The 24827-nt window shown below is 40.1% G+C and overlaps 1 protein-coding gene across 1 annotated transcript in view; it reads left to right on the forward strand.

Moving 5' to 3' along the window:
• galk2 (galactokinase 2) overlaps window positions 1-24827 on the forward strand; it is a 134475-nt gene that overhangs the window by 67707 nt on the left and 41941 nt on the right. The window contains exons 6-7 of the mRNA XM_048562961.2: window positions 10587-10685; window positions 21417-21569. Of these exons, the coding sequence (XP_048418918.1) occupies window positions 10587-10685; window positions 21417-21569 (252 nt within the window). The remainder of the gene's footprint in view (window positions 1-10586; window positions 10686-21416; window positions 21570-24827) is intronic.

The raw sequence follows: 24827 nt of genomic DNA on the forward strand, positions 1-24827 counted from the left end.
TGAGGCCAGAACGCTCATTGATGCCACGTGTATGGTATAAGTCAACATAAAAGTGAGCAACAATGATTTTATAAGCAGGATTTATGATACTCTTACATCCTACAGTACAACTGTGAGATCAGATTTTCATTGCTTGTGGGATTGAAAACAGTGAGGAACCAGTTGAAGGTGGAGCTCGATTTGAAACTGGAGACTCTTCAACTTGGAACCATCTTTTCATTGGTGTTTCATTAAAAGCTGCAACATTCTTCCTGTTATTCTGATGAGTATTTTGTTGTGACAAATGGAAGTGAATGAGCTAGGACAGTAGGGGATCTGTGGGGTCTTTTCCCCTACTTAAGTGGTCCACAGATAAAAATGTTTGAGAACTACTGACAAAGCCAGATCTATTTTGAACTTGACATTTTCTGCTGTTTTTGTCATGAATGTTTATTCTTTATGCCGGCAGGTTCTTATTGTGTTAATTTACAACAAACATGTAAGATAAGAATTTTGTACACTCCCGAGAATATTGTAATTTCCACTACAATTACCTCAGATCATTTCAACTATCTTTGGCAAGATTTTTGTACATCAGCGATTGAGATAATTTAGTCAATTTCAAGCTAAATTGCTCAAGCTGATTATAGCTGCCTGCCTGATGGCAAAAAACTCCAGTTATATGCCTGAGAAACCAGACATTTTATTTTGTACAGTTTTAAGGAGGTTCAAAACTTGATTTATAAAAAAAATAGATTTCATTCAGTCTAAAGCCTACAGTTAACCAACTGAAATCATACCAGGTGTAAGAGAATTCATAAAACTGGATATCAGAAAACTTCATAGTATTTTAATTTCTAAGGTCAACATTAAATATTTGAATTGGCATCCCTGGTCCATTTAGCAAGGCTGTATCTCAATTTAGAATTACACAGATTAAAATATCCAGCTGTTTGTTGCAAGAGACAGGTAGCTAAAAATCCTTTGCACTTCATATGTTTCTGTCCTAATTTATGATTAGTGTCATTATATCAAATGGTGAAATACTATTTCCTTTGCATAAGGCACTTGCAGTCCCCAAGGAGAATTAATAATTTAAATTGCACCAAGTAGGTATAAATAGGTGCACTTGCTTAACAGGATCACCTGTAGTTAATCATATGGCTGGTCACTATGGACCAGTTGAAGTGTATTCCTTCTCATTTTTCTTTCTCCTTTGTGGACCTGTTGAGGTATGTGCACAATGCTACTTTCCAGAAGTGGAGGTTATACAGCGACACAGGGATCAACTTATGTGGGGCTTCCCAACTGCTCCATGGTCACACAGCTTCGATAGAGTGCCCTAGACAGACTTTGAAGTGGTTATGTGCTTCAGTGCCATGAACAAAATTAAAGCCTCCCTTTTGATGGCAGCTGGAACTCCTCCTTATAAGTACTGCAGCTGTTACTGATTTTTTTTTCTGCATGCCTGATTCCATCTCCACAAACAAGTTCCTGATTGTGACTTAATATGAGCTGTATTTCAATTGAACACAAAATGAGATTTATTCAAAGCAGTTTGTAGTTTTGGTCATTCCTGACTTTAATTGGCAAAGATTTGACTGACAGTGCATTGGTCCTGTAACTGTAATAATGGGACCACAAATGAGCTCTATTTAGTAGCCTTTTTCTTTCTGGTTTTTGAAATACTGTTGTTCTGTAGGATAGAAAGACATCTGTTCTTGAAATAAACCTAAGGCTCCTGCTAAACCTGGCTGGTGGATTTTAAAGGTGTACATAGGATCTGTTATCAGAGTTTTGAAGTCAACATTTTAACCTTTACATAGTTACCACATCCAGGAAAATGACTGTGTATCCACCAGCCAGACTATTTTGTAAGATTTTAGTTCATAGAACATAGAACATTACAGCGCAGAACAGGCCCTTCGGCCCTCGATGTTGCACCGGCCTGTGAACTAATCTAAATCCATCCCCCTACACTATCCTATCATCATCCATATGCTTATCCAAGGACTGTTTAAATGCCCCTAATGTGGGTGAGTTAACTACATTGGCAGGCAGGACGTTCTATGTCCTTACCACTCTCTAAAGAACCTGCCTCTACATCTGTCTTAAATCTATCACCCCTCAATTTTTAGCTATGCCCCCTCGTACAAGCTGATGTCATCTTCCTCGGAAACAGATTCTCAGTGTCCACCCGATCTAATCCTCTGATCATCTTGAATGTCTCTATTAAATCCCCTCTTAGCCTACTTCTCTCCAATGAGAACAGACCCAAGTCCCTCAGCCTTTCTTCATAAGGCCTTCGCTTCCAACCAGGCAACATCCTGGTAAATCTCCTCTGCACCTTTTCTAATGCTTCTACATCTTCCTGTAATGGGACGAGCAGAACTGCACGCAATATTCCAAGTGAGGCCGCACTAGCATTTTGTGCAGTTACAGCATGACATCACGGCTCCGGAACTCAATCCCTCTACGAATAAAACCTAACACACCATAAGCCTTTTTAACAGCACTATCAGCCTGGGTGGCAACTTTCAGGGATCTATGTGCATGGACACCAAGATCCCTCTGCACATCCACACTACCAAGAATCTTTCCATTGACCCAGTATTCTGCCTTCCTATTATTCTTCCCAAAGTGAATCACCTTGCATTTATCTGCGTTGAACTCCATTTGCCACCTTTCAGCCCAATTCTGCAGTTTATCCAAGTCTCCCTGCAGCCTGCAACATATCTCCACACTGCCCACCACACCACCGACTTTAGTGTCATCTGCAAACTTACTAATCCATCCACCTATGCCTGCGTCCAAGTCATTTATAAAAATGACAAACAGCAGTGGTCCCAAAACAGATCCTGAGGCACACCACTAGTAACCGGACTCCAGGCTGAATATTTTCCATCAACCACCACTCGCTGCCTTGTTACAGAAAGCCAGTTTCTAATCCAAACTGCTAAATCTCCCTCAATCCCATGCCTCCATATTTTCTCCAATGGCCTACCATGTGGAACCTTATCAAAGGCTTTACTGAAGTCCATGTACACCACATCAACTACCCTACCTTAATCCACATGCTTGGCCACCTTCTCAAAAAACTCAATGAGGTTTGTGAGACACGACCTGCCCTTGACGAATCCATCTTGACTATCTCCAATCAAACTGTTGCTTGCTAGATGGTTTTAAATCCTATCTCTTATAATCCTTTCCAAAACTTTTCCTACAACAGACATAAGGCTCACAGGTCTGTAATTACCTGGGTCATCTCTCCTGCCCTTCTTGAACAAGGGCACAACATTTACAATCCTCCAGTCCTCTGATACTAAACCTGTAGACAATGAGGACTCAAAGATCAAGGCCAAAGGCTCCGCCAACTCTTCCCTAGCTTCCCAGAGAATCATCGGAAAAATCCCAATCGGCTCAGGGGATTTATCTACCTTCACACCTTCTAGAATTGATAATACCTCCTCCTTACTAACTTCAATCCTTTCAATTCTAGAAGCCCATAACTCACTCTTCTCTTCTACAATATTCTCCTTTTCCTGAGTGAAAACAGATGAGAAATATTTGTTTAGCATCTCTCCGATCTCCAAATGGTCCACAACTTCCCACTTCTGTCTTTGACTGGCCCTATTCCTACCCTAGTCATCCTCTTATTCCTCACGTACCAAGAGAAAGCTTTAGGGTTCTCCTTTATTCTACCTGCTAATGCCTGCTCATGTCCCCTCCTTGCTCTTCTTAACTTTCTCTTTAAATTCTTCCTAGCTAATCTGTAATTCTCCATCGCCTCATCTGAACCATCTCTTCTCGTCGTCACATAAGCCTCCCTCTTCCGCTTAACAAGAGATACAATTTCTTTAGTAATCCCTTACTTTACAGTTCCCTTACTTTATCACTTCTTCCCTGCCTGACAGGGACATACCTATCAAGGACACACAATATCTGTTCCTTAAACCAGCTCCACATTTCGATTGTCCCCATCCGCTGCATTTTGCTACCCCATTCTATGCTTCCTAAGTCTTGCCTAATCGCATTATAATTGCCCTCCCCCCGCCATAACTCTTGCCCTGTGGCATGTTCCTATCTCTTTCCATCGCTAAACCAAACGTAACTGAATTATGGTCACTCTCTCCAAAGTGCTCACCTACCACTAAATCAAACACCTGGCCTGGTTCGTTACCAAGTACCAGATCCAGTGTGGCCTCCCCTCTTGTCGGCCCTTCGACATACTGTGCCAGGAAACTGTCCTGCACACATTGGACAAAAACTGATCCATCTGATGTACTAGAGTTATAGCGATTCCAGTCAAGAATTGTAAGTCATGTAACAGTGCTTTTGTTATAGCATTGTTAACAGTGAAATGAAAAGATTATGCAAGTCAGTGTTTTTTGAAAATTGTTTTCATTTCCCCTCTGCTGAAGGCATTGGCTGTTGTTAAACATGATTTAGTTACTTGCTGAATTTCACCTAAGCACCTGGGAATATAAGAAATATAGGTTGATCAAAAATGTGAACATTTTAATTTGGACTGCGTAATGAATCTTTTTACCTTGTGTCACTCACTCTTAGTATTATTATAATTAACATTTTTACTCATTGTTTGAATGAAATCTAAATCTTATTTCCACCCATGGGAAGAAAATCTTAAAAAATATTTACCTACCTTTATCTCTTCAAACATTGTGAAGTAGAGATAACATTTTTATTGGCTGACAACATATTTTACCGGAATTCTTTCAGCCATTTGAGAGCTTATGTTTGAAGATCAACATGGTAGTATCTTCCATACAATCAAGTCAAAACAGGAAGAGGATCTGCAAAGGAGCAAGCCCATCAACAGCCACAGAGCCTGATAGCGCAAGAGCAACTATTCTTGTCTGTGAAACCAGAAATGTTTCTGGAGGTTTTTTGTTGTTTGTCCTCCTTTCTTTCTATTATTCGGAGCTGAACTTGTAGATGGGTAGTGTTCTCATCAGCCTTGTGCCCCTACCCTCCTTGGTGGTAGAAAATGTAGGTTTGGAAATCGCTGTTGAAAGACCAGGTTGATGCAGTGCATCTCGTAGATGATATACACTGCAGCCAGGGTGCGCCTGAAGAGCATTGGATGTTTGGGATGTGCTCCATGAGTGATGTGAACACCTCAATAATTTTTCATCCGCTCCCTTTAGTCTTACTTGATGAGAAAATCCAGATAAAGTCCAAGGTAGAAATGTTAACAGTCTGGTTATAATGTGACCCTCAAATAGTTTTACTGAGTACAGCAAATTGCGCCATTGTTACAACAATATGTTTGACACCTGCATCTTAAAAATCATTCCTAATAATATCTTACCTTGAATTGCATGATTACATTTGTATTTGGTTCTCAAATGATATTTATTTTTATAATTCAAGCATGTAAATCTGCCAGTCTTGGAGTGGAAAATAAAGCAGGTTGTGAAGTTGGTTCTATAATAATACATAAAACGTGTGTCTTATTTGGCAGTTCATAAGACTGTATTTCACTTGAAAAAGCATGCATAATTAAATCTTTTGTGTATCTGAGTTAATTGCTTAGCATCAAGTTCTAAAATGATGAGGTCTGATTTAGTTAAGTAGTTGGTTTAAATCTAATGCAGTAAAGTGAGCCAAAATTAGCTGCATTATAACTATATTCCATAAGTATACAAGTTCTGTGATATCTATGTTGGCACTGATCTCTTAATCTTTACTATTCTTGATTATAATCTTAAAGTTGTGTAACTCTTGTCCATTGTTCTAATTAATGTTCTGCATGTAGAAATTTTATAAAACTATACCTGCAAATGTTTATCTCTAGCTTTTTTAACCTCTTCTAATATATCTCAACAACGTTAGTCAGATTTAGGTTATGCGTATGCCAGCAGAATTGTGAGAATAAGTGTAGGATAACACAATTGTAGAAGTTTGTTACATTGCAACTAAATTCAGACAGTGGGTGGCCTTATTTTTTTGGAAGTTATCTAAGGAATCTACTGCAGTAGGAGAGCAGTTTATCTCCATGTAGTCAGTGGTCAGTCTAACTGAGGAAACAGACTTGGCTAGGGCACAAAACAAACTATACTTAAGCAAATCGGCACAATTAAAAACAACAGAGAAATGCATGTTAAAATATTTAGTGAGAGTAGTGATAGTATTTTATATGATTTGGACTAAAATTGAACATTTGTTTAAACGTTTTGCGAATAATTGCCCAGATTTTACAGTCATTGGCAAAGCAATGGTGCTTGTTGCTGACCTCAAAGAAGGCTTCCCACAAAAATCTGATGACCTCTGCTGTGGATTTTTATTCCCCTTATATTCGTTTGAATTTGGTGTTAAGTCAGGACATCTTGAATCAGTGATACCACCAAACCAATTATATTTTTAAGTATTGTCATAGCAAACCAGGAAATAAATGCACACCACTTGCAGTTAAAGTTTTTTATAGAATGAAATAAATGATTGGAAATTTCATAAGGGATTAAGACAGAAGCTAAAAACATCATAAACTTAATAAAGTAGAAAAATATGTTAATATTTATCAGAATGTTGGCATTTACAAATTTAAATGTTTTATCAGAGAAGTTTTTCAACAGTAGATACAAACTCTATTATTCCATTAATATCCCAGTTACACCTCATTCAACGATGTTAAACTTTAAAGGATGTTTATAGAAAGGCCAACAGAATAAAAGGATATACTTTCATCAATATAGCAAATCCTATTTGATTACAGTCTGCAGGGACTTCCACAGTCCATCCTATTGTGAAGTATGGAATCACTGACATCAACTTTTGTAGACTCCATGACTTGCTATCAGTTTCAAAGGATTAACAAAGGTGAATACTGACACATTCATTTTTATTATTACTACAAAACTTGGCCTGGTAGAAGGAGTTTCTTTTGGTCCCAGAAGTAAATAGGTGAATAGTTTCACCAGCCTTTCATCTGTGTTGCTAAGGTTTTGACTGTTGAATTTGATTTTTTTTTGAAAGAATTATTTCACGGACTGGTTAAGATCTAAATTGTGTGCAGATAAAAACTTGCAGTTCATTCATTGTGGAATGTATTAGACATTGATTAATTGAGCAAACATCACATTGTTGTTCTGAAGGTCAGATCATGGAAATAATTGATAAATAGCTCAAGGAAATGGTTGTGACTGTAGATTTAATCATATGTGTGTAATAAGACTCAATTCCACAAATAGCCATGGCAGTTACCACAAAATCTAGTGTTTTCTGCAGAATTGACCACCTGTGGAACAAGCGATAAGAACATATCTGAATGTTTTAGGAATGCCGTTTCTTAGATGAAACAGAAAATCTGATGCATTGAGGTGCAAGTTTGTTCCATAGAATTTCCCCAAAGCTCGATATGTAAATGATCGTGGGTAGCATTTCTTACCTGATATTACTCAGAAAGAAATTTGATAACAGACTTGAGATTACTGCAGAAAATTCTAGCCAGCAATTCTAAAGAATTAAATAGGACATCAACCTCGCTGAATTATAGCATTTTTTGTGGGTTCTTTTATAACATTTTGAGTACATGAAACAAGGTAGTTATATCTGTTTGAGCCATCTGCCATGGCTCAATTTTTAAATAGCATTAGAATTTGAATGCTTCAAGATGTTTCTGCCCAAGGTGTTATAATCATGTCCTTTCTTTGAGTGGTTGCTGCTGCCAAACCTTTTTTTTTAGTGTGAGTCTATGGTATTGTTAGTAGAATGTGCTGAAGGATGAATGACTAGTAATTTGCAGCAGAAAAGGCACCTGTTTTCAGTAACAAGATACATTTATTGCATCGCATTAACTATTTCAAGATTAACTCGTACGGATGGTAATATGAAAAATAGAAACTGTGATTGTCTGCATCTACAATTGCTCAGAACTATCTGAACTGCCTCCAAATGCCTGATGCTCCAGCCAGTAGTTGTATTACATATCAGAATGGGCGGAACTTCAGTTTAACTCCTAACTGATCCATTTCCACAAACATCACGCCTTCTTTTCTGAAGTATAATCTAACTTGCGTTTTGTAGCTCTGCAACTTGTGCATCTTTCCAAATGCTATAGTCTCCTTGTATTCTAGTGACTTGATTTGTAGCTAGTACTCAAAAGAGGGATGAGCTCATTCATAATGTAGACTCATTGATTTATGCTCTATATATCACATGTTTTACAATCTAAAAGTCTATTTGTTTTACTTAGGCTACTTCTCCTTGTAGTTGATTTTAATAATCTATCCATCAATTATTTTCCTGTACTTTCAGGCTATTTTGTGTGTCGTTTCAATCTTTACTCTCCTTTTGTCTTGGCACTTTGCAGTTTTCAATACTACGTTTACTTTGTTATTTCTCTTCCTAAATTTTGAACATATTTTGCTTCTTAATCCTGGTTTTCTTGCTCATTTTTTGTTTGTAAGATACAAGTCAAAAATATTATGGACTTACTGCTTTTTTGCCTGAATAAGTGCAACTCCAACACCACATCCACAGACATTCACTTCTTCCTTCACCGATGCATAAGTTCATGGAGGCTCCTTAGACAGCACCCTCACTCCCGTCCAGAAGGACCAAGGCAGCAGATACAGAAGTAAACCACTCACTTGCAGGTTCCCCTGCACAGTACTCTCTGTCCTGACATGGAAATATATCACTGTATCTTCAGTGTCAGTGGGTCAAAATCCTGGAACTCCCTCAAGAACAGTGTTTTGTTGGGCTTACCTTTACCAAATGGGCTGTACAGGCTCACAAAGGCAGCTTATTACCCATCTTCTCAAGGGACAACTAGAAATGTACAATAAATGTTGTTCCAACATTGCTTACATCCCGTGGATGAAAAAACAAACCCTGCCCTCAACCTCCCCAATTGTGGCAGAATTTTCTCTGTTTTCGTGTCCATGTTATGCAAGCTTCCATTTTGTAACAGGCCCTGGAGATTTTCAGCCTTCTCTGAAATAAACATATTTGTAATTTGGTTTTAAAACTATTTTTTAGTTTGAATGGAAGTGGAGTGTGTCACTGATTAAAAAGTGAAAAGGGCTTTTCCGCTTTCCATAGAACCCCTACAGTGTGGAAACAAGCTGTTTGGCCCAATATAACTCCACACCGACGAACATCCCACCAATACCCAGCCCATTGCTGTAACCCTACATTTCTCATGGCTAACCTACAGATCCCTGGACACTATGGGTGATCCAGCATGGCTGATCCACCTAACTTACACATCTTCGGACTGTGGGGGGAAACCGGAGGAAACCCACACAGATATGGGGAGAATGTGCAAACTCCATACAGACAGTCGCCCAAGGGTGGAATCGAACCTGTGTCCCTGGCGCTGTGAGGCTGCAGTGCTAACCACTGAGCTGCTGTGCCACTTTGTGCATCCATTTTCTGTATTTTATATTTCCATCCCAGTTACAGATAGCAATCCCACTAATTCTAAAATTTTGACTTTTTTGAGTTATGATTATGTATCCAAAACAATCAGGGAGAGGATTGGGACTGTCTCAATATGTTCCATACAAGATTGTGCATGTTGCAGTGTTTGATTAATTCCTAATACAACATCATTATCAGGAACAAAAACAAAGTTGCAAGAAAAGCTCATCAGGTCTGGCATCTTCTGTAAAGAAAAAAATATCAGAGTTCATGTTTCGGGTCAGGTGACCCTTCCTCAGAAGAATGGTCACCGGAGCCGAAACGTTAACTCTGATTTATTCTTCACAGATGCTGCCGGACCTGCTGAGCTTTTCTAGCAACTTTGTTCTTGTTCCTGATTTACAGCATCTGCAGCTCTTTCGATTTTTACAACATCATTATGTTCACTTACAATTTGTTTTTAAAATCAACTGTGAAAATTATTCAACTTGTGAGAAAAACAAATGCAGGCCTTGGGGATGGTTTAATGAGAAACAATCATTGAGTTGGGACTGAAGTACAAGTGTGACATGCATCAATCAGTTTTTTCTATTTTTTTCATGCAATGTGAACATGTGGGTGGTATGGTGGCTCTGTGTTTAGCACTGTCTTACAGCACCAGGGTCCTGGGTTCAATTTCATCCTTGGGTGACTGTCTGTGTGGAGTTTGCACACTCTCCCTGCATCTACATGCATTTCCTTGGGGTGCTCTGGTCCCTCTGCCCCTCTTCGGTCGAAAGATGTGCAGGTTAGGTGGATTAGCCATGGAAATTGAGGGGTTGCAGGGATGGGATGGGTCTGGGTAGGATGCTCTTTGGAGGTTTGGTGTGGACATGAAGGGCTGAACGGCCTGCTTCCACACTGTAGGGATTCTATGATAATCATTGGCAAGATATTTGTTTCCCATTCTTAAATGCCTTTGAGAAGGTGGTGTGCTGTCTTCAGTAGCTGCATTTAATTTGGTGCAGCTACATTCATGGTGCTGTTTGGAAAGAAATTTCAGGGTTTTGGCCTAATGATAATGAAAGAACTTGAGATCTAGATCCAGGTCATGATGGCATATAACTTGGAGAGGAGTTTGTGGGTGGTGGTAATTTTTTTTTCAATTAGACCAGTGATTCTTGTATGAATCCAGATGATTTGTAGACCACATTTAACATTTCTTCTCAATTTATTTATAGGTGGAAATTGCAGAGATCTGTGCAAAGTGTGAGCGGTACATTGGCACTGAAGGTGGGGGTATGGACCAGTCGATTTCATTCCTCGCAGAGAAAGGAATGGTGTGTGATTTGTAAATTTGAAATTTTTGGAAATGTCATCACTTCTGTGAAGTGGCTGCCATGCTCTACGTCTAATACTGAAGATATTGTTTTCAGATATTATTTTTATTTCACATTAAAAAGAGGAAATTGAACATAATTTTTAAAAGTTAAAAATTCAATAGTTTCACGATTTTTACAAGTGCATTGAACTATGTCATTCAAAAGATGAAAATGAAGTAATCAAAGAGAGCTATGCATTGGTTATATTTCTCCAAAAATTCTTGGATTCTGGAGATGTACTAGAGGCTTGAAAAACTGCCAACATTCTGAGAAGGAAAGGAGGCAAAAAGCAGGTAACTATAGGCTAAGATAACAAAATGTGAGGCTGGATGAACACAGCAGGCCCAGCAGCATCTCAGGAGCACAAAAGCTGACGTTTCAGGCCTAGACCCTTCATCAGAGAGGGGGATGGGGTGAGGGTTCTGGAATAAATAGGGGGAGAGGGGGAGGCGGACCGAAGATGGAGAGAAAAGAAGATAGGTGGAGAGAGTTTAGGTGGGGAGGTAGGGAGGGGTATAGGCTAATTAGCCTGACAACTATTGTTGGAAAAGTAGTGGAATCAATTATTAAGGAAGTACTGGAAGAACATTTGGAAAGTCATAATCTAATCAGGCAGAATCGACATATCTTCATGAAAGGGAAATTATGTCTGAGTAATTTGAGGGTTTTTTTGAGGAAGTCTCAACCAAAGTAGATAGACAGTAACCAGTAGATGTGTTGTGTTGTATTTGGATTTCCAGAAGGCATTAGACAAGGTACCTCACAACAAGTTAGGCCATAAGACAACAGCCCTTGGTGTTAGAGTTCGTATATTTTTGTTGCTTCAATATTCCCTGCTTTGAAATGAAACTGTCCCAGCAAACACATCCCCAGGCAAATTGAAACCAAAAACCTTAAATTCCACCGATCTCATTTACAGTGTATTTCCCAGGCTGCCCTTTAGAACATAGAACATAGAACAGTACAGCACAGAACAGGCCCTTCAGCCCACAATGTTGTGCCGACCATTGATCCTCATGTATGCACCCTCAAATTTCTGTGACCATATACATGTCCAGCAGTCTCTTAAATGACCCCAATGACCTTGCTTCCACAACTGCAGCTGGCAACGCATTCCATGCTCTCACAACTCTCTGCGTAAAGAACCTGCCTCTGACATCCCCTCTATACTTTCCACCAACCAGCTTAAAACTATGACCCCTCGTGCTAGCCATTTCTGCCCTGGGAAATAGTCTCTGGCTATCAACTCTATCTATGCCTCTCATTATCTTGTATACCTCAATTAGGTCCCCTCTCCTCCTCCTTTTCTCCAATGAAAAGAGACCGAGCTCAGTCAACCTCTCTTCATAAGATAAGCCCTCCAGTCCAGGCAGCATCCTGGTAAACTTCCTCTGAACCCTCTCCAAAGCATCCACATCTTTCCTATAATAGGGCGCCCAGAACTGGACGCAGTATTCCAAGTGCGGTCTAACCAAAGTTTTTTATAGAGCTGCAACAAGATCTCACGACTCTTAAACTCAATCCCCCTGTTAATGAAAGCCAATACACCATATGCTTTCTTAACAACCCTGTCCACTTGGGTGGCCATTTTAAGGGATCTATGTATCTGCACACCAAGATCCCTCTGTTCCTCCACGCTGCCAAGAATCCTATCCTTAATCCTGTACTCAGCTTTCAAATTCGACCTTCCAAAATGCATCACCTCGCATTTATCCAGGTTGAACTCCATCTGCCACCTCTCAGCCCATCTCTGCATCCTGCCAATGTCCCGCTGCAGCCTACAACAGCCCTCTACACTGTCAACGACACCTCCGACCTTTGTGTCGTCTGCAAACTTGCTGACCCATCCTTCAATCCCCTCATCCAAGTCATTAATAAAAATTACAAACAGTAGAGCCCCAAGGACAGAGCCCTGTGGAACCCCACTCACCACTGACTTCCAGGCAGAATATTTTCCTTCTACTACCACTCGCTGTCTTCTGTTGGCCAGCCAATTTTGTATCCAAGCAGCTAAGTTCCCCTGTATCCCATTCCTCCTGACCTTCTGAATGAGCCTACCATGGGGAACCTTATCAAATGCCTTACTGAAGTCCATATACACCACATCCACAGCTTGACCCTCATCAACTTTTCTAGTCACATCCTCAAAAAACTCGATAAGGTTTGTAAGGCATGACCTACCCCTTACAAAGCCGTGTTGACCGTATTTGATCAAGCCATGCTCTTCCAGATGGTCATAAATCTTATCCCTCAGAATCCTTTCTAACACCTTGCAGATGACAGACGTGAGACTTACTGGTCTATAATTGCCGGGGATTTCCCTATTTCCTTTCTTGAAGAGAGGAATTACATTTGCCTCTCTCCAGTCCTCAGGTACGACTCCAGTGGAGAGCGAGGATGCAAAGATCTTCGCAAGTGGCGAAGCAATTGCATTTCTCGCTTCCCAAAGCAGCCGAGGACAAATCTGGTCTGGGCCTGGCGACTTGTCAATCTTAATGTTTGACAAAATTTTCAGCACATCAGCTTCCTCTATCTCTATCCATTCCAGCATGCACACCTGCTCTTCAAAGGTTTCATTCATTATATCTGACCTTTGGTGCTTTCTTAGCTCCAACTTTATGGACAGGCATTATTGCAAGCTTTGAAGACCCTCACACAGCTAAGAAAACCACCTACTATCTTTATAGCTCCACCTCTTCTATTTTTGACTCTATGTGTTTAAAAAAAAGGCAGCCTTCTAAACTGCCATTTGGTTTAGGTTATCTTGAAATCACAAAGGCTCTACATGTTAATGACCTTACCTTCCCAGCTGTTAGCTCTGAAAGCAACATGAACCCAACATTTTAAGTAAGGGTGCTTAATTTGTATGTGTTCCATTTTCTACTGTTAAAGTTTAATTCCTGGAACTAAAAATTGTGTACTAAAATACATTAACTGTGAACTAGACATTTGCAAGAGAAAGCTTCTTAAAATCCCCTAGGGAATGAAAGGAGAAACAAGCCATACTTATAATAATATCTTGGAATTGAACAATGAAGTATATTTTTATTAGAAGCATCTGGCAAGTCAAAAACTCATTATACCCAATAACTGCAGTGGGCAAATCCTTGAAGTATTATGTAGCAAGCAATCAATGACTGGTCAGAGTCTTTGCACATTTTAAACTTTTAATTCCAAAATCTGTACTACTTAAAAGAAGGATGGCTACAGAAGAATTGTGGCTTTAAATCCAGTGACTGTCTGACAAAGGCTTGTGGGAAGTCAATGGAATATTTCACTGGTAAACTGTCAGGGAAACTTCAAACAGGGAGAGATTTAAGAAGAAGTAATGAAGCCGGTGACCATCTCACCCTTCTTAGCAGACAGCCAAGAATTTACGGAAAAAAAGGCTTTAAGAAGCTAGTTTTTAATCTCCTGGAGTGGACTAGTGGGACTGAATGCAGTCGTGTGTACTTTCCTGGGTTTGACCATTAGCTTGCTATAAAATTTGTAGTCAAAAAATAGTCCCTAGTTATCCCTATGTTGTATGTAAAGGAAGACCCTCTCACTGTCTGTTATGAGGAGGAATCAGGATGGAGGAGCTGTAATCAGCCTACAAAAACCAAGACTTTTGAAACTGAATGTTCAACCACTAATGTCAATGCTGCCAGTACCTCTACTTTAATAGCAGCAACTACTTCTTTTCGCAAGTAATTCAGCAATTGATCTACATATTTATTTTCTCAACTTTCATCTCCATTTATTTCAAATCTGTGTTTTCTGTTACTGTTGCTTTTCACATTTCTTAATTAATAAACTGACTTTATGATAATTCAACAAAGTCTGGTTAAATTGGCTTCTCTTAAAAATAAGTTTATTTTGATCAGGGAGAAAGGTATCCTCAAGGAAAGGGATGCTTTATAAATTAAGATAATAAAATGTGAGGCTGGACGAACACAGCAGGCCAAGCAGCATCTCGGGAGCACAAAAGCTGACGTTTCGGGCCTAGACCCTTCATCAAACCACCCTCTCTGATGAAGGGTCTAGGCCCGAAACGTCAGCTTTTGTGCTCCCAAGATGCTGCTTGGCCTGCTGTGTTCGTCCAGCCTCACATTTTATTATCTTGGAATCTCCAGCATCTGCAGTTCCCGTCATCTCTGCTTTATAAATTAACTTTGTTGTAGTCAACTGGTATGGGTGAGTGAATAAAGGGGAGCAAGTTCATCCCTCTTCACCAGGGAACTTAACAGTTTGAGTTACTTCATTTGGAACCATAATGTCATAACACAATCTAAATAACAAAACTTTATGGGGAGTAATAGACACGTCTTTTATTCTACGGGATTTCTTTGAAAAGTTAATGAAAGCTCGTGAATTTGAACTCTTGCTTTACAGCTGCATAGTGGAAGGATACTTATGATAGAGGTCTATATATAAGAAGACTTTGAAGAAAGGCTAGTGCTCAAGTTAATAAATGTTTATCCAGTTGTATTGAAATATAGCTTTTACAGTAAGAAAGGTTGAGATGAGTGCTCTGGTTAGAACAATGATGGTTAAATTTCTGCAGGTATCCCTTCAGGCCTTGTTTTAATTTGAGCATGAAAAATGGGTGTTGTTGGTTATTACCATCTCTACTTGCTGTGAAGAAGGTGTTGGAGAGTTGCCTAAACCACAACAGTCCTTGGGTGCAGAGACACTTGATGTTGTTTGCAAAGGCATTCTAAGATTTGGACTCAGTAAGAGTGAATAGTTCCAAGTCAGAGTAGTATATAGCTTGTAGAGAAACTTATAGGTTTAATACTTAATGCTTGTCACTGACAATGTTTGTGTCTAATTTGAAAATGAGTATTTGAAATATTAGAATATTTGATGATGATGATGCCATGTGTGTATTCCAAGAGGACAACACAGGAATTAAATACTCAATTGCCCTTTTTGTTTCATCGACCCATTTCCTTTATTTGCAAAGCACAGACCAAAGTAACCAAATACTCAGAAAGACTTTCTATTCTGAATGGACAGTAAATGACATTTAGTGAGAGTGCCTGATTAGTGTTGAACAGGGGTAGATATCTAGAGTTTTCCTTGATGAATTTTGAAGGACAGGAGTGGGATGGTGGCACAGCACCAGGGACCCGGGTTCAATTCCAGCCTTGGGCAACTGTCTGTGTCGAGTTTGTGTCTATGTGGGTTTCCTCCCACAGCCCAAAGATATGCGGGCTAGGTGGATTGGCCGTGGGGAATGCAGGGTTACTGGGATAGGGTAGATGGGTAGGTTTGGGTGGGATGCTGTTTGGAGGGTTGGTGTGTTTTTGACGGGTCAAATGGCCTGCTCCTACACAGTAAGGAATCTATAAAAAGAAAATTCTATGTATGCAGAGCGTGCTTGAATAGATAGAATAATGTCCATTATAGGATAGCTTGTATTAAGTTTTGGTCCATTTATGAGAACTTCACAGTAATTTCCTGTTGGGCAAAGTGTAATTTTAAAACTATATTTTTAAGAACTTCATATATTTGTATAAAATTGCATTTGATCTCTTTTATTTGTCAATAGGTCTTTTGTAGTGTGCAGTATTCGTAAATGGGACAGCATATTTTCTGAATACACTTTATGCTGAAATACAGTAATGTTGATATGAACAGAATTGGCAGCAGTATTTTTAATCATAATTGCAATATTAATAATGATTGAGCGATATATAATTTCATGCTCAGTAGGGACGCAACAGAGTTATTCTCAGTAGGAATGCTACTGCTAACAAGTTATTATCTACCAAACGTGGCAAATTTTGCTGCAGTTGGCAATAACATTGTCTGAGGCCCTAGCAATCACAGTGTTTCTCTTTTATGTTTTTGTTGAGAATCAGGCAGTGCAAGATCTTCAAACATACAATGTAAATCACATGGAGTGGAATGTTGGGTCAAGTGTAAATGTTACACTATTCATCGCAGGTACTCATAATAGACCTGATTCTTTTCTAACGTTTTTACTTAAATTCAGAAGAATAGAGACATATGGAAAACGTAAACATATTTTTCCCAGCTCTGCACAAAGTCCCACACTCGGGGCCCCAGCTTTGAGAATTCTAGTTCTGTGAACCCGACCTTTAAAAATGGCCTCCCACACATCACAATTTCAGTCTGCTGTAGTGAGCTGGCCTGCATTGGAAGTCAGACCAAGTGACACAGGAGTAGCTGAGGACCTGCCAGTTCCTGAGGCAGACTGGAAGAAGGCCTGCCTTAGTGCTCAAGCACTGTGTTCAAAAATTAAAATAAAAGAATAAAATTTATAAATTCCATAAGCCCTCACCCCTTACATCCTAATCATTCTACTCATCTCTTTTCCCATGTATGCCAACCTATGCCATATAAAGTCTTTTTCCCACCCTATTGCCTGTTATACTGTGGTGCAAATTTAGTGCTTATTTCCATCCACCACACTTTCCCACCTTGTGTACACCAGTGTCCATGCAAACAGAAAAGAAATGGAGCCCAATCACTTAAAAAATTCGATAGTGCAGACTACGTTTTATTGAGCGGTCATTCATAAAAACAACCTTTGACAGGTGTTAACAGTTCTTGAAAGGTCAATGCTTATTGACACACTTGACAGCTCTCAGCAGATTGGACAGTTTCAGTGGGTTTATTGGTTTGAAATGGGTCTACTTCAACACCAGGAACATCCAGAATAAGGTGGGTGAACTTGCAGCATGGCTTGGTACCTGGGACTTCGATGTTGTGGCCATTTCAGAGATATGGATAGAGCAGGGACAGGAATGGTTGTTGCAGGTTTCAGATGTTTCAGTAAGATCAGGGAAGGTGGTAAAAGAGGGAGAGGTGTGGCATTGTTAGTTAAGGACAGTTTTACGGTGGCAGAAAGGACATTTGATGAGGACTTATCTACTGACGTAGTATGGGCTGAGGTTAGAAACAGGAAAAGAGAGGTCAAGTTTTCTGTAGGCCTCCAAAAAGTTCCAGAGATGTAGAGGAAAGGATTGCAAAGATGATTCTGGATAGGAGTGAAAGTAACAGAGTAGTTGTTATGGGAGACTTTAACTTCCCAAATATTGACTGGAAAAGCTATAGTTCGAGTACTTTAGATGGGTCAGATTTTGTCCAATGTGTGCAGGAGGGTTTCCTGACACAGTTTGTAGATAGGCTAACAAGAGGTGAGTCCACATTGGATTTGGTAATTGGGTAATGAACCAGGCCAGGTGTTAGATTTGGAGGTAGGTGAGCACTTTGGTGATAGTGACCACAATTCGGTTATGTTTACTTTAGCGATGGAAAGGGTAGGTATATACTGAGGGAAAGAGTTATAGCTGGGGGAAAGGCAATTATGAGGTGATTAGGCAAGATTTAGGATGCACAGAATGGGGAAGGAAACTGCAAGGGCTGGGCACAATTGAAATGTGGAGCTTGTTCATGGAACAGCTATTGCGTGTCCTTGATAAGTATGTGAGGGAACCATGGTTTACTAAAGAAGTTGAATCTCTTGTCAAGAGGAAGAAGGAGGCTTATGTAAAGATGAGGCATGAAGGCTCAGTTAGAGCACTTGAGAGTTACAGGAAGGATCTAAAGAGAGAGCTAAAAAGAGCCAGGAGGGGACATGAGAAGCCTTTGGCAGGTAGGATCAACGAAAACCCTAAAGCTTTCTATAGTTATGTCAGGAATAAAAGAATGACTAGGGTAAGATTAGGGCCAGTCAGGGACAGTAGTGGGAAGTTGTGCGTGGAGTCCGAAGACATAGGAGAGGTGCTAAATGAATATTTTTTGTCAGTATTCACACAGGAAAAAGACAATGTTGTCGAGGAGAATACTGAGATACAGGCTATTAGACTAGACGGGATTGAGGTTCATAAGGAGGAGGTGTTAGCAATTCTGGAAAGTGTTAAAATAGATAAGTCTCCTGGGCCAGGTGGGATTTATCCTAGGATTCTTGGGAAGCTAGGGAGGAGGTTGCAGAGCCCTTGGCTTTGATCTTTATGTCGTCATTGTCTACAGGAATAGTGCCAGAAGACTGGAGGATAGCAAATGTTGTCCCCTTGTTCAAGAAGGGGAGTAGAAACAACCCTGGTATTAATGAACTGTGAGCCTTACTTCGGTTGTGGGTAAAGTGTTGGAGAAGATTATAAGAGATAGGATTTATAATCACCTAGAAAGGAATAATTTGAGTAGGGATAGTCAACACGGTTTTGTGAAGGGTAGGTTGTGCCTCACAGACCTTGTTGAGTTCTTTGAGAAGGTGGCCAAACAGGTGGATGAGGGTAAAGCAGCTGATGTGTATATGGATTTCAGTAAAGCATTTGATAAGGTTCCCCACGGTAGGCTATTGCAGAAAATACGGAGGCATGGAATTGAGGGTGATTTAGTGGTTTGGATCAGAAATTGGCTAGCTGTAAGAAGACAGAGAGTGGTGATTGATGGGAAATGTTCATCCTGGAGTTCAATTACTATTGGTGTACCACAAGGATCTGTTTTGGGGCCACTGCTGTTTGTCATTTTTATAAATGACCTGGATGAGGGCGTCAAAGGATGGGTTAGTAAATTTGCGGATGACACTAAAGTTGGTGGGGTTGTGGATAGTGCGGATGGATATTAGGTTATAGACGGTCATAGGAAGGCTGCAGAGCTGGGCTGAGAAGTGGCAAGTGGAGTTTAATGCGGAAAAGTGTGAAGTGATTCACTTTGGAAGGAGCAACAGGAATACAGAGTACTGGGCTAATAATAAGATTCTTGGTATGGTGGATGAGAGAGATACCTCGGTGTCCATGTGCATAGATCCCTGAAAGTTGCCACAGGTTGATAGAGTTGTTAAGAAGGTGTATGGTGTGTTGGGTTTAATTGGTAGAGGAATTGAGTTTCGGAGCCATGAGGTCATGTTGCAGCTGCACGAAACTCTGGTGCAGCCACACTCAGAGTATTGCGTACAGTCTCGTCGACGCATTATATGAAGGATGTGGAAGCTTTGGAAAGGGTGCAGAGGAGATTTACCAGGATGGTGCCTGGTATGGAGGGAAGGTCTTATGAGGAAAGGCTGAGGGACTTGAGGCTGTTTTCATTAGAGAGAAGAAGGTTAAGAGGCGACTTAATAGAGAAATATAAGATGATCAGAGGATTAGATAGGGTGGACAATGAGAGCCTTTTTCCTCAGATGGTGATGGCTAGCACGAGGAGACATAGCTTTAAATTGCGGGGTGATAGATATAGGACAGACTTCAGAGGTAGGTTCTTTACTCAGAGTAGTAAGGGCCTGGAATGCCCTGCCTGCAACAGTGGTAGACTCACCAACTTTAAATGGTCATTGGATAAACATGTGGCTGATAATGGAATAGTGTAAGTTAGATGGGCTCCAGATTGGTTTCACAGGTCAGCGTAACATCGAGGGCCGAAGGGCTTGTCCTGCACTGTAATTTTCTATTGTTCTATGTTCTGTTTTACTCGCAACCTTTATCATGGCTTCCAATCCAAAGAGCATCTGATTCACTCCCACCCTGAAATTATAACTGAACTCCCTCCAAAGTTTCTTGGGGCATATTCACATGAATACCTCACATCTCCAAAGGGGCACGCAGGCTATCCAAAAGAAATAGCCTGAGAACAGACCTGCTCTTACTTTAAATCCAGACAGCAGTGACTTTAATACCTGGCTGAAATGGAGGCAGCCTTCCTAAAATGCTCATGCACAACCTTTGGACCACCCCTACAACAATGGCAAATGTTGGGTTCAGAGGTGGGACATAGGATTTCTCATGTCTTCTGCCATTTTCACTGCAACGGAGAAGCTTTCTGTGGTGAAAATTGGCTCCAAAACGTTCTTTCTTTCCACGGATGATGTTGACTTAATCTGTGGAGGTGATTCCATCCCATACCTAATTCAAATATGTATTCTTTTTATGTGAGCCTGTTGTGTGTGTGGGAGGCTGTTTGACTGAAGAGGACATTACGGCTGAACTCAATCTTGTTTTCACATCAATATGCGTACAATTTCCAGGAAGCACAACCAGAAAACAAAGAGCAGTGGTAACTCTGCTGTATCTCATGGGTGCTGAGGTTGCTTGTATTTAAATGGAGGTATAAACGAATCACAACAAATAATTTGTTGCACAGTCAATACTCTATACAAGCAATGATTCTCATTCCATCAAATTGTACTCATTTTATATCCCTTACTTCTTTCCCTTCCACCACCTATACCTAACCTGTATATAAAATGTCAATTTGTTCCCTGTTTCAATCACTGACATTTCCCAACCTCAATATAATCTGTGAAGAAAGGAAATTTCTCCTGCTCTCTTAAATCGCTTGTATTTAATATTTTATCTCTGCATCTATATTAGAGACTGTCCCTTAATGGAAGTGGTCTCTTTTGATCTTCTCTAACACATCCTTTCACAATTTTAAACATCTTTATGGAATTATCCTATAATTTTGAATGTTTTTTTGCTTGTAACCAACTTAACCATCTTTTGCTACCAACCAACTGGGAAATGCCTAGTGATAAATCAATTATTTACTTTGCACTCAAGTTGCCACCTGAGTGAATGGGGGTCAAAGCAACCATTAAGCAAACAAAATTACTACATTAGAGGCATACATAATTTTGCGGAGTCCATAACTTTGGATTCCTATTCTGGGTGCCCTGAATCTATTTGCCAGACAATTCACCCAATTCATCTGTATAATTTGCCACTTTATTTTTCACAGGCCAAGTTGATTGAATTCAACCCACTTCGCACCATCAACGTAAAACTTCCAAAAGGAGCTGTGTTTGTGATCGCGAACAGTTGCATAGAAATGAATAAAGCTGCAACAGCCCATTACAATATCAGAGTTGTGGAATGTCGACTTGCAACAAAAGTAAGTTTGTTTTCCTTTTTCCTGATGTCTGGTGACCAAGGTGAATAGATTTAAGGAAAGGGGCAGGAGGCTTAGAGGAGGTGCGAGGAAGACACATGTTCACCCAGAGGGTGTTAGGAATCTAGAACTCACTGCCTATAAGGGTGGTAGAGGCCTCATAACATTTAAGGTGTATTTAGATGTACACTGGCAATGCCAAGGTATGAAAGGCTATGGGCCAAGTACTGGAAAATGGCGTTAGAATAGTTCGGTGATTGGTTTAATCAGTGCAGATGCAGGGGCAGCAGGGCCTTTTTCTGTGCTGTAGATCCCTACAATGTACAACAGAGCATGATGCATGGTTGCTGTGGATGTGTGGGATATATCTGTCAAAATTTTGTAATTTATAAAACAGCATCGAACATAAAAGAACAGCAATCAAAAAGGATCAAGATAATGGGAACTGCAGACACTGGAGAATCTGAGATAACAAAGTGTGGAGCTGGATGAACACAGCAGGCCAAGCAGCATCTTAGGAGCACAAAAGCTGACATTTCAGGCCTAGACCCTTCATCAGAAAAATGCTGATGAAGGGTCTAGGCCCGAAACATCAGCTTTTGTGCTCCTAAGATGCTGCTTGGCCTTCTGTGTTCATCCAACTCCACACTTTGTTATCTAGCAATCAAAAAGGAATCTGTTTGTTGCCATTCTGCTTGTAAATTAAATTTAAAATAATAAACGTTAAGTTTCAAAATCAAACTTTAAGACAAGATCATTATCACAAATCTTTTAAAATTGTCCACTTCCTTTCTTTGGTAATTTACTGAAGGAATGGTGCATTGTTAGTTCTTTAATATTTATATGTGATATTAAAATGCTATATTTTCCAGTGGACTTTATACACACAGTGAAAACAGGAAATTGTTGGAATGTCTTGATCAACATTCTTAGCTAAATCATTGTTACCAGAAAGGAAAACGACCAGCTGATCATTTAAGTAGTTCTTCTCAATGAAATTTGTGGGCAGTTTTTTACATGAGGTAACAGTGACTTGGTGTGTAACTTATATTTGTTTGTCTTTCCACATCTAAATTTTTTAAACATGCCAAAAATGTACACCCATTCACTATCACTAAAATATAGTTGTCTGCCAAGTAATGGATGTTTGCACAGCAAGGGTTAATTTCTCAAAAGAGGAAGATGGGAGAAATAATTCCAGAACTCCCTGGATGACAAAGGAGATAGATCATAAATCAGTTGGTTTCTTCATATGAAGATGATTGTGGTTGATGGAGGTCATCACCATTTTCTCAATGGCAAATAGGGAGGGGCAGTAAATGCTGGCCAGCCACGCTCATGTCACAGGAGAGAATCAAAAAAGAATCAAGGGGTATGCAAAAGGTTTTGAAAGGATGTGAAAAAGAACATATAAGAGCAAAGAGGCGTTATGAAAAAAGACTGAAAGCTAGCATAAAAGGGAATTCCAAAGTCAACATTAAACACTGAAAAGGGTGGCAAAAGGCGGAATAGGGCTGATTAGGCACCAAAAAAGGGATTTACACTTGATTCAAAAATGATGGTTGAGCTGTTAAATAAATACTTCTGATAATTTTGACAAATGAATTAAATGCTGCCCAGTATGTAGTTACAGAGGAGGAAACTCCATCACTGGAAAGCTTTAAAATTGATAAGGAAGAAGTATTTGGTACGTTGTTGGTATTTAAAGTTGAAGACACACAAGGATCGGATGAGATACATCCTTGTGGAACGTGAGGATGGAAATTGCAGAGACATTAGCCATAATCTTTCCATTGTCCCTAGACTTGGAGGCGGGGGGTGCATGGTGTGGGAGGATTGGAGAACTTATAGACCAGTCAGTTTACCTGAAAGCATTGCAGATGCTGGAAATCAGAAACAAAAACAGAGGTTGCTGGAAAAGCTCAACAGATCTGGCAGTTCCTCAGTGGAAGGGTCACTGGACCCGAAATGCTAATTCTGATTTCTGTACACAGATGATGCCAGACCTGCTGAGCTTTTCCAGCAACCTCTGTTCTTGTTTCAGTCAGTTTAACATTTCTAAAAACAATTATTTGGGATAATTTTAATAGTATTATGAAAATTTGTGGAATGATTTAGAAGATGTGTTAAGAGAAAATTATATCTAACTAACTTGGTGGAGTTTGTTGAAGAGTTAACAGGTAGAGTTTGAGAGGGGGAGTCTGTTGATGTATGGATGGATTTCGAGAATGTGTTTCACTGTGCCATACAACAGACTTGTGGGGAAAGTTGTTGGTCGTGGAATAAAATGAATGGTATCAACATGTTACAAAATTGGCCGAAGTATAGAGTAATGGTTAGTATTTTTGGGCCGAGAGGTTTGTATTGGACGTCCTCCAGGGTTGTCATTGGGACCCTTGCTTTTCCTAATATATATATAAACAATCCAATTTTGGGCTGGGAGGTAATTTCAAAGTTTGCAGACAAACCAAAACGTGGGACAATTGTAAACTGAGGAGGACAGTATAGAACTTCTGAAGGATCTTGGCATATTGGTGGCTTGGGAAGTTAGGGGGCAGCTGAAGTTCAATGCAGGGAAGTGTGAGGTGTATCATTTGATACAAAGAACATAAGAACATGGGGAGACGGTATAATATAAAGGCTAGTATTGTAAAAGGTGTGCAGGATTAGTGAGACCTGGGTGTTAATGTGCAGAAATGATTAAAGGTGGCAGAAGGGGTGTAGAGAGAGCCGCTAATAAACTTCATAAAATCCGTACAGGTCCTACAGCCCAACAAGTCCATACCGACTCTCAGAGCATCCCACTCAGACCCATCCCCCCATAACCCACCTAATCTACACATCCCTGAACACTACAGACAATTTAGCATAGCCAATGCACCTAGCCTGCTCATCTTTGGACTGTGGGAAGAAACCAGAGCAGTTGGAGGAAACCCATACAGACACCAAGGAGGACGTGCAAACTCCACACAGACAGTCGCCCAGGCGTGGAATCGTACCCAGGTCCCTGGCATTGTGAGGCAGAAGTGCTAACCACTGAGCCACTGTGCTGCATTTCGGAAATCACATGACACCAGGTTATAATCTGACAGCTTTATTTGAAAACACAAGCTTTTGAAGCCTCAGTCCTTCTTCAGACTCAAGACCCGAAGAAATACTGACGGTCCGAAAGCTTGTGTTTTCAAATAAAGCTGTCGGACTATAACCTGGTGTTGTGTGATTTCTGACTATGTCTATTTGAAAAATGATCAAGTAAAAAAG

The sequence above is a fragment of the Stegostoma tigrinum genome, chromosome 33 (genome assembly GCF_030684315.1).
Source record: "Stegostoma tigrinum isolate sSteTig4 chromosome 33, sSteTig4.hap1, whole genome shotgun sequence".
NCBI lineage: Eukaryota > Metazoa > Chordata > Chondrichthyes > Orectolobiformes > Stegostomatidae > Stegostoma > Stegostoma tigrinum.